The following is a 13,529-nucleotide window of genomic DNA, read 5'->3' as shown; positions in this document are numbered from 1 at the left end:
CCTGTGAGTTATATTTCACCAAACATTAGATCACTGAAATTGAAAAAAACTGAGTCTGTGGCCACAAATTGTATACTGTCATGTTGCAAAGGATGCTCTGTACAGAAAGTCTACCCAAAGTAATGGCAGATGAAAATTTAAATGATCATCAAGAGCATAAATTGGTTTTTATGTTTCAATAGTAGGTGTCATAAATGGCAAGATGGCGGCAACTGGTAGTGTTTGTAATTTGCGTGTGTATGAAAGTTATGGTTCAGTAGTACAAAAACAACAAATATGTGCCTTGTAGTGATATTACTGTGACGCTAAATGAACAAATAATCACTCTGCAGAAAACTGGAAGCCCTACATAAAGAAATCATACACCTGAAGAAAGAAAATCAGCAGCTAAGACTCACTCAGAGAGCATGTGGGATTTCAGAAGCAAGAAATAACAGATCGCACATATTGAAGGTAACCTGTACTGTAAAGGAACTTCCACTTTGCGATACAGAAAAAAACAAAGATGCTGTAACTTACCAAACAAGAAAGCGCTGGTTGGTAGACACAATAAAAAACACACACAAATTTCAAGCTTTCGCAACTCAAGGGTGCTTCATTAGGAAAGAGGGAAGGAGAGGGAAAGATGAAAGGATGTGGGTTTTAAGGGAGAGGGTAAGGAGTCATTCCAATCCTGGCAGCGGAAAGACTTACCTTAGGGGGAAAAAAAGACAGGTATACACTCACACACACACATATCCATCCGCACATATACAGACACAGGCAGACATGTGTAAATGTAAATAGGTTGGGCAGAGATGTCAGTCGAGGCAGAAGTACAGAGGCTTAGCGGAACTTGAGGCCTGGTGGGTAACGGGAAGAGAGAATATATTGAAGGGCCAGTTCCCATCTCCGGATTTCTGATAGGTTGGTGTCAGTGGGTAGTATCCAGATAACCCGGACGATGTAACACTGTGCAAAGATGTGCTGGCCATGCACCAAGGCATGTTTAGCCACAGTGTGATCCTCATGACCAACAAACACTGTCTGCATGTGTCCATTCATGTGAATGGACAGTTTGTTGTTGGTTATTCCCACATAGAAGGCTTCACAGTGTAGGCATGTCAGTTGGTAAATCACGTGGGTGCTTTCACACGTGGCTCTGCCTTTAATCGTGTACACCTTCCAGGTTACAGGACTGGAGTAGGTGGTGGAGGTGGGAGGGTGCATGGGACAGGTTTTACACCGGGGGCGGTTACAAGGGTAGGAGCCAGAGGGTAGGGAAGGTGGTTTGGGGATTTCATAGGGATGAACCAAGAGGTTATGAAGGTTAGGTGGACGGTGGAAAGACACTCTTGGTGGAGTGGGGAGTATTTCATGCAGGATGGATCTCATTTCAGGGGAGGATTTGAGGAAGATGTATACCAGCTGGACAGCCACATTCAGAGTCTGATCCAGTCCCGGAAAGTATCCTGCCACAAGTGGGGCACTTTTGGGGTTCTTCTGTGGGAGGTTCTGGGTTTGAGGGGATGAGGAAGTGGCTCTGGTTACTTGCTTCTGTACCAGGCCGGGAGTGCAGTTGCGGGATGTGAAAGCTGTTTTCAGGTTATTGGTGTAATAGTTCAGAAGTTCAGGACTGGAGCAGATTTGTTTGCCATGAAGATCTCAGCTATAGGGAAGGGACCATTTGATATGGAATGGGTGGCAGCTGTCATAATGGGGGTACTGTTGCTTGTTGGTGGGTTTGGTGTGGACGGATGTGTGAAACTGGCCATTGGACAGACAGAGGTCAATGTCGAGGAAAGTGGCATGGGATTTGGAGTAGGACCAGGTGAATCTGATGGAACCAAAGGAGTTGTGGTTGGAGAGGAAATTCTGGAGTTGTTCTTCACTGTGAGTCCAGATCATGAAGATGCCACCAATAAATCTGCACCAAACTTTGGGTTGGCAGGCTTGGGTAACCAAGAAGGCTTCCTCTAAGCGAACCATAAATAGTTTGGCATACGAGGGGCCATCCTGGTACTCAGGATGTTCCACATTATAGTACCTAGATCCTGCATAGCTGAACTTTCAACTTTTCACATCCCATGAAGTCCTTACCTACATTCCAACAAATCCAGAGCCAAAAAATCTTGAAACAGTGTTGTTAACCTGTCCACCAAAACCCTCAGCCTCACAATGGTTTCAATCTTATCCAAACGCCTCACCTTCAACCCTAACTCAAATTTAACCATGTTGGACTTGCCAAAAACAACTCTCCTCCTCTCAACCCCTGCAGTGGTAACACTTCTTTGCCACCAATATCTCCAACCAAAGCCTAACTAATACCAGCACATAACCCTACCTCTCTCAGTTCCTACCACTGTCCAACAGTGATCCTCCCCTCCTCCCACCTACCTTCCCAGTCTTCTTCCAGGAATTCCTTACCTCCAGCTTGGCCTCACTGCCCTCCCCCAAGTCCTTACCTAGGAAAACCAACCTTTCACCAGAAAAAAAGGCATTGCACAACATACCCTCACTTAATTGTCCTACAACCAGATAATACACCCACCACTGTCATTACGGACTGCAGTGACTACTGGCAGAAGGCTTTTGCCACCTATCTGACTCCTCCTGCTATAAACCCTGCCAGAACGATACCATCCCAGCCCAACATAATCTCAAATTCTTGCTTAAAGCCTTAGACCTTTCCCACAACCTCTCCCATGAATCCATTTCCATCCTCACCCCCATGACATCCTGCACTTTCAGCTTCTACGTGCTCCCCAAAACCCACAAACCGAACAATCCTGGATGCTTCATTGTAGGTGGCCATTGTGCCCCCACTGAAAGAATTTTGGCCCTCATTGGTCAACACCTCCAACAATCTTCCCAAAATCTAGCTTCCCACATCAACGATAGCCTTGCTTAGCAGACAGTAGTAAAAAGAAGCACAGGAAAATTCTTTTAAATTTTACTGGGCTATCAATATAGCTTCAACAGATTCATTGTTCAACCTATTCCTGTCATCAGTCCATTGTGTTGTAATGAGCGAAAACACTCTTTCCGAAGTTGCTGAAAAAATATTCCAGAAGTTTTAACAATTCTGAATGACAATTAACAGTCTTACTTTCACAGAAATACTTGGCCCATTTTTTACCACATGATAACCTACTAAATTCAGGATCATTACTATTCTGTTTCTGAAATTGCCTAAAATAATAGAATTGGTCAAAACATTTTACATCTTCAATTTGAGAAGCTTTACACTTTTCTTGCAAATACAAAAGGCTTTTTTCAACATCACTGTAGTTTTCAAGAGATACCCACTTGAAATGGGAAAATCGTCAAACGTACAGAGCAATTGTTTTAAATATTCATGGCACGATTGAATAGCAACATAACTTCCTCAATAAAAAGTGATCGAAGCCACCTTCTGTTGCAATTTCCTGCTTCTGTTTAACTTCTAGACAAATAAATTTTTCATTTAACTGGTCAGACATCAATGAATGCAAATGCCATAAGTAGGCTTCACTTAGGCTATTCTCAAAAAACTGAAACAAAATCTTTGGTGGCTTGCTTTCAGTCAGAAAGTAAGATTTCAGGGCCAAAATACATTTCCTGCAATATTTCAAGGCCTGGGAATAGAGAAAACCACCTAGTTTTCACATGAGACACAAATTATTTGTAATTTTCCTCAACAAATTCACACAAGGACCATAACTGTTCCATTCTAACAGTTTAAATAGAAAAATAATTGAGACTTTTTACAGTGAGACACTCCAAATTAATAGAAAGACTATCAGTTTCACACCGAATTGCATTATGCAAAATATGAGAATATGAGCTGCGCATTCCACACCGATTAAATTCTCATTGTTCAAATATATATTTAATTTGCAGTATATATTCTTGCCTTCCTTTCAATTTATACCCTCAAAGTTTGTGTTAGCATTCTCTCTGGTAAATTATGCACACTTATTAGCAATACCTAGATGTTGAAGTGTTTCTATAATATACTTTGCAACAGTCTCAGGTGTTTTATTTGGAGTAGATTTTATCTCAGCTAATTTTGTTTTTAAACCACAGCAAATTGCACACACATCTGACTACTGAGTATATGATATGAAACCTACAATTCCAAGCCAAGACAATGTGCAACTGAAACTGAAAACACAGAATGGAAATTTTAAATAATCTATATTTGCACTCACTTATTGATTTATCCATGGCCATTAGTTAAAAAAACTAACAATCCTGCTAACTTCTGTAGATAAGGTATTAAAGAAAAGAGCAATAGAATGGGAATAATTGCAAATAAAATTTTATTATGGTCAGCTTTGTGAAAACGGAGGACAATCTGAAAAATCAGCCTGGACTCCGGACAAATAGATAAAAAGCAGAACATTTCCGGATTTATCTGGACGTCTAGTCACCCTATTCCTACACAACCTCAACATCATTTCTCCTATCTGCTTCGCCTGGTCCTCCTCTACCCGGCATGCAACCTTCCTCGACACTAATCTCCTCGTTTCTGATGACTCTGTTGACACCTTCGACCACATTAAACCCACCAACCACCAACAGTATCTGCATTTTGACAGCTACCATCCCTTCCACACCACAAAACTCCTCTCATACAGCCTGGCCGTCCAGTAACAGCATATCTGCAGCAACAATGACTGCTTTGTTCAGTATGCCGAGGATCTCACCAAGGCCTTCACAGATAGGTACTATCTCCAAGACCTAGTCTCCAAACAGATCTCCCATGCCATTTTCTCTCACACCTCCAATCCTTCCACCACCAACAACCGGCCACAAAGGAGCATCCCCTTCGTAATTTAGTACCAACCTGGACTGGAACAACTGTACCACATCCTTCGTCACGGCTTTGATCACCTATCATCCACCCAACCTCCACAACACCCTAGTCCATCCCTATGCCTCTTCCAATCCCAACCCCTTGCTGTAAGGATCACATCCCTGTGGAAGACATAGGAGCAAGACCTCCCCCAATCCACCCACCTAGCACTTCCTATTACAGCCCAGTCAAAAGGTTATCCTACCCCAGCAGAGGCAGGGCCACCAGTGAAAGCAGCCATGTATTATACCAGTTCGGCTGCTTTTTACATTGGTATGACTGCCAACCAGCTGTCCACCAGGATGAACAGGGAATAGAATGAAGTCACAATGGGTCAAGTCTGGTGGATACGTTGGCTGAGACAACATAATGGTTTTCTTTTTGCCAAAAAATCATGAGCAAGCATTGAAGTACAAGCAAGAGTATCGCCGTGATGCAATTTCCACTCGTGGTTTTGCCACGATTCTGGTCATTTTCTCCGGGTCACTTCATGCCAACGGTGTATAACTTCCAGCTAGTATTCGTTCTTGCCCAAATAACCATAATAAGGCAGGAACTCATGGTGCACTCTCCCACTTTAATTGAGAAAATATTGAGAAGAATCTTCATATATGATCGAATTTGTTAAATTTTTTTCTTTTTTTGGTCTTGGCTCTTCAGGCAATTTCCCTTGGCATGATTGTGCCTTGGTTTCGACATCATACATGTATACCCTTGTTTTGTCATCTGTTATAAACTTCTTTATAAATTCTGGACCACTGTCAACATCATTCAGCAATTTCTGAACGATATCTATGGGACGTTGTTTTACGTCAAAATTCAACAATTTCAGAACAAACTTTGCTGCTACATGCTAAAATTGTCCAAAAAAATTGCTTGGTATGAGCCAAAGGATATGTCGACGTAATTAGCAATATCTTTTATGGTGATTCAGCGATTTTCCAGAATCATTACTTTACTTCTTCCACATTGTCATAGTAATTGATGTGCATGGGTGACTTCAACATCATCTTGACCCTCTTGGAAATGTTTATACCACTCGTAGAGTCTTGTCTTATTCACAGTAGATTCCCCAAAAGCCACAGTCAACATTTTGAATGCGGTATTGCACTTTATTTCATTTTTCAAGTACAATTAAATGTGAATTTTTCATCCATCTTTTTTTAAAGTAAAAATTCATCAGCTACCCAAAAAACATGTATAAGCTTTTCAAATGTTAAATATAAACTAAATACTCAAAACAGCTGAAAATGCAAACATAAAACAGAAACATGGGTACTAACAACACACACACACACACACACACAAACACACACACACAGAAATTTAAAATCTGACGTGTTAAGTCCATGAAATATTTTGATCACACCCCATATATAAAGCAGTAGCCAAAATTCCCAACTCCTTAAACAGATGCCTACAAGACGATCATGGAGGAGCACCAGATATTACTCTTACATCATATTTTTGAGCAATGAAGACTTTCTTAAAGATGATTTACTCTCCAGAAAATTATTCCTTAAGACATTATTGAATGAAAACAAATGCAAAATATGTCATAATTTTCATTTGTCTCTACAAGATTTGTAATTATTCTAAGTGAAATGTGGCTCAACTAAGTTTTAGGTATTCCAAAATGTGATTTTTCCAGTTTAAATTCTCATCATTATGGACGCCTATAATATTGGACGTTTCCGCCCTATTTATTATTTCCTTATCATGTGTTACACTTATCATTGATGCAGTACCTCTAGATGTGCAGAAATGAATATGCTGTGTCTTTTTAAAAAGATTAAGACCATTCACAGAAAACAAATCAATGATATTTTTAAGAACACTGTCTGCTATTTCTTCTGTTGCTATGTGTTTGTCTGGACTGATTACAATGTTAATGACGTCTACAAAAAGAACTAATTCTGCTTCTTGAATATTACAGGAAAATTGCATACATATATGAGGAACAACAACAGACCTAAGACTGTGCCTTGGAGAACACCACATGTGGTGTTTCCCCAGTCAGAAGAATCTTCCCTGATAACATTTGTTGAATATACAAAATGGTGCTGTTTTGTTATTTAGTGCTTGTAAAATTTGGTGAATGAATCTGTAAATTGCATTCTCAGTTAAGTAATTCTTCTGAAATCCAAACTGTGAATTACAGAGAATATTACTGTTACTCAGTTGGAATACTGTTCTAGAATATAGGACCTTTCAAAACTTTGGCACATGTAGTGAAATACAGAGGTGTTTAACAAGGACATATTTCAATCTTTCTGGAAAAATGCTCTGAGTTATTGATAAATCATGTACTACAGACAACACAGGGTTACTATGTGGGAACAAATCTTTGGTATATAATTTTTTTTTTAATTTCAGGAGAAGAAGTTGGTGACACAGGCATATGCCTGAACTTTATGAGAACTGCTTTTTCAACTACTGTTGTGATTCTTCTCCTGATCTGCTTGGCCTTATACTTTCTGCTATATTTAAAAAATGATCATTATGCGTTTGATAATTGTGACTCAAGATTCATAGCCATTTCATTTAATTCAGTACTGGCGTTATTCTGTTCTTTGGCTGGTTGTACTGTCCCTCATTTGACTACATTCTGTATAGCTTTAACTCTGTAGTCCGAATTACTGATTTCTGACATAATGGACACGTTCCTCATTTTTTTAGTGACTTGTCTCAGTAATTTTGAGTAGTTTTTGTTGTGCAACTCCTGCATGATCTCTGCTTTTTCTTGCCAACAGATATGTTTTTCTTTTCCTTTCATAAGCCACTTTAACCCCTCTAGTGATCCATGGATTTTTGTATGTCTATAATGTCCTTTCTGATCAGCTTATGTTGTTGTTGTTGTTGTTGTTGTTGTTGTTGTCTTCAGTCCTGAGACTGGTTTGATGCAGCTCTCCAAATTTGTAAGCATCGTAAGGAATCCAATTTCTCAAAAAAAGAGTTCAAAATTTTCCAGTGTGGATCTATATACAGTTACAAATATACACTATTTTTCAATGTTAATTAACACGCACTTCATAAAACAAAAAAATGTAATATCCTATGACAATAGTGTCAAAGAGTCACAATCTGAATCGGTCTGCTGGCACAAATGTCCAGGTGCAACACTCATGGGGACATGAAAAGGAACAATCACATACACAAAGTCATAGGAAAGATGTGTGACAGAGTTCATTTCATTAGTAGGATACTGGAGACTTGACATCAATCTACAAAGGAGATTGCTTACAAATCACTTATGCGACCCATCTTCAAATAACACTCAAGTGTGTGGGACTCGAACCAAATTGGACTACCGCGATACTGAACACATACAAGGAAGGGCAACATGAACAGTCACAGGTTTGTTTAACCCAAAGGTGTGTGTCACCAGATATGCTTAAGAAACTGAACTGACAGTCACATGAAGACAGATGTAAATGCTTTAAGTCCTGAGTATGTCTACTTACAAAGTTCCAAAAACGAGCTTTGAATCATGAATCTAGGAATATTCTACAACCACTTATGTATAACTCCTGTAGGGATTGCGAGGACAAGATCAGATTCATTGTAGCATGCACACAGGCATTCACTCAATCTTCTTCCTGTGCAGCATACATGAATGGAACAGGAAGGAGCCCTAATAATTGGTACAATGGGAAGTACCCTCTGCCATGCACTTAACAGTGGTTTGCATGGTATGGATGTAGATTTGTTTCCACGAGTAAATACGTTTGGACTCACGTTTTAATCTCCAAGACGCAAATGGTAGATGATTCACAGCTGAAAGTCAAAATATTGGCACAAGAGGTAAAACTAATTGAATGTGTAACACATTCAGAAAACATCAGAAAATTTTTTTTAAAGATATGTTTTCATGTAGACTGCTTATTGCTCAATAAATTCAACATGCCTTTGCTTAGGAACAGCTACAAACCTGGTACAATGTTTTGTCTGCCAATTGTGGAGGTTTTCTGAAATGCTGTGAACATAATTTTCCTCTTGAGTAATTTGTTTCTAGGCAACTGTTTAACTGACATTATTTTAGCAAATTTACCTGTAAACATGAAAGTGAATTTCAGTATACATTTTTGTGCTAATTTCTCTTATACAAAGAAATAAGCTAGTAAAATAGTGTAGCTTTGCAATTAGGAATTATGTTAGCATTACTCTCAAATGATTTACAGAAATTTACAGAATCAGTTTTGACTAAGTAAAATAATGTGGCTGTAATGTACAATGGCAGCAAGGCCATGGGTAAGGGAGATTATACACAAAAATTTCTGAAGTGCATAGTTTTTCTGTCAGCAAACACAGCTTTTCTCAAAAACCTATCATCTCCAACCCTACAGTTTCATTCCTTAAGCATACATGCAGCTATGGCTCATGGATATGTTTTACTCATTTAAAGGGGAGATATACACATGAGTTCATGGCAATGTCATTGCTATTCACATGCAGCTCTTCTATGGCAACCAGTTCACAGACAAATTAGGAATGCTGTCCCAACTTGTACACTCAAGTGAACTGTAGGGTGCACCTTGAGTCATGAAGCCTCATTGTTCAAGATGGACAATCAAATGTGTTGGCAATGCCACAATCTGTAACTTGCTGACTGCAGCTGGTTTGGTTCACTTACTGACCAATGGCCAAGAACATATTTTGAGTGTGATGCTTTGTTGAAGAAATAAGAAGTAAAGTAATACAAATAAAAAATTGTGCTTACGTTAATTTTAACAGGCTTCCAAAATTTGAAATTTCCTTTTCTATTGCTGTGTATGAAACTGTTGGCTGTGTTAATATGCAGATCACTTTTCATTGTTGTGTCCTGAAAAACTTATTTTTTCTTAGAATGGATTTTCACTTTGCAGCAGAGTGTGCACTGATATGCCACTTTCTGGCAGATTAAAACTGTGCGCTGAACATGGACTCAAGCCCTGCACCCTTGCCTTACACAGACAAGTGCTCTACAAACTGAGCTACCAAAGACTGACTCACGACATGCCCTCACAGCTTTACTTCCACCAGTACCTCATCATCTCCTACCTTCCAAACTTTGCAGACGTTCTCTTGTGTAACTTGCGATACTATATTCCTGGAAGAAAGAATATTGTGGAGACATGTCTTAGCCATAACCTTGGAGATAGTTTCCATACTGAATTTTCTCTCTGCAGCTGAGTGTGTGCTGATATGAAACTTCCTGGCAGATTAAAACAGAGTGCCAAGTTTTGAAAGTAGGATATGACTTACTGGCAGAAGTAAAGCTGTGAGGGCATGTCTTGAATTGTATTCGGGTAGCTTAGTACGTAGAACTCTTTCTCAATATGTCAAAGTTTTTTAAAACATGTCAGGCCTAAAATTATTTTGGGCCTTCTGAGGAGCCAAGTTGGCCTTTTATTCCCTATATTAACATAAATCTTCAATACTTGCTATACATATTTCTAAAAGACACTGCTTTTTACATATTCAGGAGAGAATCAGTATTTAGTCTATTGTGGGAAGAGAGGACAAGTAACAGAATGTGTTTCATTGGCTTTTGTGTATAGTAAATTTTATGAGCCCGTCACATCAGAATGAGGAATTGCTGCCAGACACAGAGCTGCTCACTGGCCTTTGTCCCGATGGCAAGAATGGAACTGATCCTTAAAACTCCATTGGCCAGCCCAATTTCCTCACAATTGACATTCCAAATATCTTACGGTATGATGACCTAGAAAACCTATATAATGTACAGCCACTGCAAAGCCTGGACCACAAAAAGGCTCTGTAAAACTGAAGCAATCAAGTTCAGACTACTCTCTACGTACTGCAATTGAAAACATTGAGTGCTTCATGTGACCATGCTTTACCCTCATTAGGCTGTAGCAATGTGGTAAGCTGCTTATAGAAGATGTGGCACAGTAACGTCAATGATACTTTAATATTTAAAATGATGTCCCTTTACTCTAATTTTTCAAAAGTTAAAAGTAAAACATAAATGGTTGTAAAGGATAAAAACAATTTTTTTCAGTAGAGACTTTAAAATTTGAATTTTGTGCTCATTCCTGCAAATTCTTAATATGATTAATCAAATATTAAACGTTAGCTCAAATAATATACTTAATGGAAGATGATATAAATAGTAACATCTAAAATTTTGCAAATGTTTCAGAACCTTATAATGAAGTAATACCTGAAAAAGTGCACAAATATATAGTCAGATCTTGACAAGTTTTCAAAGCTTGGTAACTTGCTTCGATGTTCAGACATGTAAAATTGCCCACTTCAGATAACGCAGAATAGTATTACCTATGACTGTGGTATCAACAAATAATATTTTAAATCAGTCATCTCTTACAACTACCTCGTGGTAACAATTTCTTCTTCTTCTTCTTCTTCTTCTTCTTCTTCTTCTTCTTGCACCAGTCATTTTGGCCTGGGAGACCATACGGGTTCTCTACACCCCTCCACCAACCATTTCTTTTCTTGGCCTCCATGGTCCATTCTCCTTTCCTTAGTCCCATCACCTCTGTATCTCTGTTGAAATCATTCTTCCATCTTGTCCATGGCCTTCCTTGTCTCCTTCTGTCTTCTACAGATCCTGAGTATGCTACTCATGGTTGTCTTTCCTTTTCCATCCTAATCAGGTATCAAGCCCACACCAATATTCTTTTGTTCATCCCTCAGACAGAATCAGCTTGCAAGTATAGGTCTGACAATCCCTGGTTTTTAATATCTTCCATTCCTATGACTGGGTGTCCCTCTTGGGACCAAATATTTCCCTTAATATCTTTCTCTTGAAGACTAGCAGTATTTGTTCATATGTTTCCCTTACTGAAAATGTTTGAGAACCATACATAGCTATGGGAGGACTTATACTATGATATAGTCTGATTTTAAAACTTTTCAATACTGCTCTACAGCACAGCATACCCTGTAACCCGAAATACGATCTTTTTGCTGCTGGAATTCTCGACTTAATCTCAATTTCCACTCTACTCTGCTCAGGAAAAATTCTTCCCAAATATTTAAATATTTCTACTCTTTTAAAAGTGAATTCATCAACTATCAATGTGGTTTGATCACTGGGGCCTTGTTCACAACCACACACTGAGATTTCCCCTTGTTAATTTGTAACCCTTCTGTCCTTACAATACTTCTGTAAGACCTTGTCACAAGATGCAAGTCCTCTTTACTATCACTTATTAGATCATTCTCAGCTAATGCAAGCAGGTATATTGTGATATTTCCCAGATTTATTCTGGTTTGGGTTGGTGATCTCTGTCTGTCTTTTCTAAATTTAAATTAAAAAGTGTTGGAGATTATGTATCACTGTGTATAAGACCAGTGCTGACATCACAACACTCTGGCATTACCTTATTGATCTTTACCCTGCTAAAGGTTTTCTCTAAACACATCTGAACTAGCTTTACTAACTTTTGTGGAGGGATGACTGTGCCTGTATGTAGGCTGTCACAAGCTTTTTGAAATCTACGAAAACTATGTGAATATCAAAGTTATGTTCTCAGTTACCTGCCTGAGCATAGAAAGGTGGTGTGTCATTGATATGTTGCTTCTGAAACCACACTGATAGTCCCCTCAAATTTCTCCTGCAATTGGGATCATACTCTTCAGTAGACATTTATAGAATTTTGTTGCTTACACTAAGGGGTGCCATCACTCTATAATTATCACATACTGGGGGATAATTCTTTTTGCATTTCAGATTATGGTCTTTTTGTCATCAGGCACTCTCTCATATTTTTAAATACTCTTTAATAGTTCTGTAATTATTTTAACTAGTACTGGCCCTCCATTCTTTACCAGCTTTCCTGCAATTTGAACTTCAATGACAGCCATACTTTTTTAAGTTTTTGATTATTTGGTGTATTTCTTCTTCATTGGGGGTCTCTATGTTGCCATCTATGGTGTCTGGTACTTCACATGGATGAGACTCAATGGGGCTTTCACAGTTTACTAATTCTGTGAAGTAATCTGTCCATCCCTGTTCTACTTCAGTGTCATTTGTGAGAATTTTCGTCTGTGTGTTTTTCAACAAATGTTTATTTTTTCTTGTATTTCTGTATTACTTTCTTTACTTTTTGGTACATTTGTTTATTTTTTCTTGTATTTCTGTATTACTTTCTTTACTTTTTGGTACATTTGTCATATCCTTTGATGGATACAGTCCTCTTCAGCTTCTTCTATTAGCTCCTTGTAATATTTCCACTTCTCTTGCCTTAGTTTATTTGCCATTTCCTTTCTTATTCTCATACAGCTATCTTTTATATCCTGATGCCTCATGTTTCATAGTCAACTCTTCCTGGCACATTTGATTGAACCATGCCTCCTGACCCTTTTGTTTTCCTAGAATTTTGAGCAAACAAAAGCAGTCATATAAGGTATATTCCAATCATGAGTGTCAGCAAAAAATGAAGAGAGAAAGTTGGCTAGGAAAAGGTGGTTAGAAAACACGTCCAGAGTTAAAAGACAGGTACAGCCTAATAAGGAAGGAAACAGCAACTATACCAAGGCAGCAGAAAAGGAAACAATTTCAAGTGATACAAAATGTAGTAGTAGTAGTAGTAGTAGTAGTAGTAGAGGGGCTTTTTGGGCGCACGGCAGCAAGGTCTTCAGGCCCGTTCAGTAACATAGTGAGACGGGTGTCAAGAACAATCCCAGAACAGGAATATAAAACGGAACATAAAACACGGGTAACAATCGTTGAAAAATATGT

General features: G+C 38.7%; 1 protein-coding gene across 4 annotated transcripts in view; it reads right to left on the bottom strand.

The window, feature by feature from the left end:
- The window catches only part of LOC126338486 (uncharacterized), a 179,534-nt gene that overhangs the window by 32,852 nt on the left and 133,153 nt on the right, over positions 1-13,529 (bottom strand). For 3 of the 4 annotated variants that reach the window (XM_050001557.1, XM_050001558.1, XM_050001560.1), the window contains exon 7: positions 8,751-8,870. The exons of the other annotated variant lie outside the window; for it this stretch is intronic. In XM_050001557.1, coding sequence (XP_049857514.1) covers positions 8,751-8,870 — 120 coding nt within the window. The remainder of the gene's footprint in view (positions 1-8,750; positions 8,871-13,529) is intronic. 4 annotated transcript variants of the gene reach the window in all.

The sequence above is a fragment of the Schistocerca gregaria genome, chromosome 1 (genome assembly GCF_023897955.1).
Source record: "Schistocerca gregaria isolate iqSchGreg1 chromosome 1, iqSchGreg1.2, whole genome shotgun sequence".
NCBI classification, from domain to species: domain Eukaryota; kingdom Metazoa; phylum Arthropoda; class Insecta; order Orthoptera; family Acrididae; genus Schistocerca; species Schistocerca gregaria.
The sequence above is the reverse complement of the archived record's forward strand: the minus strand, read 5'-3'. Positions and strand labels throughout refer to the sequence as shown.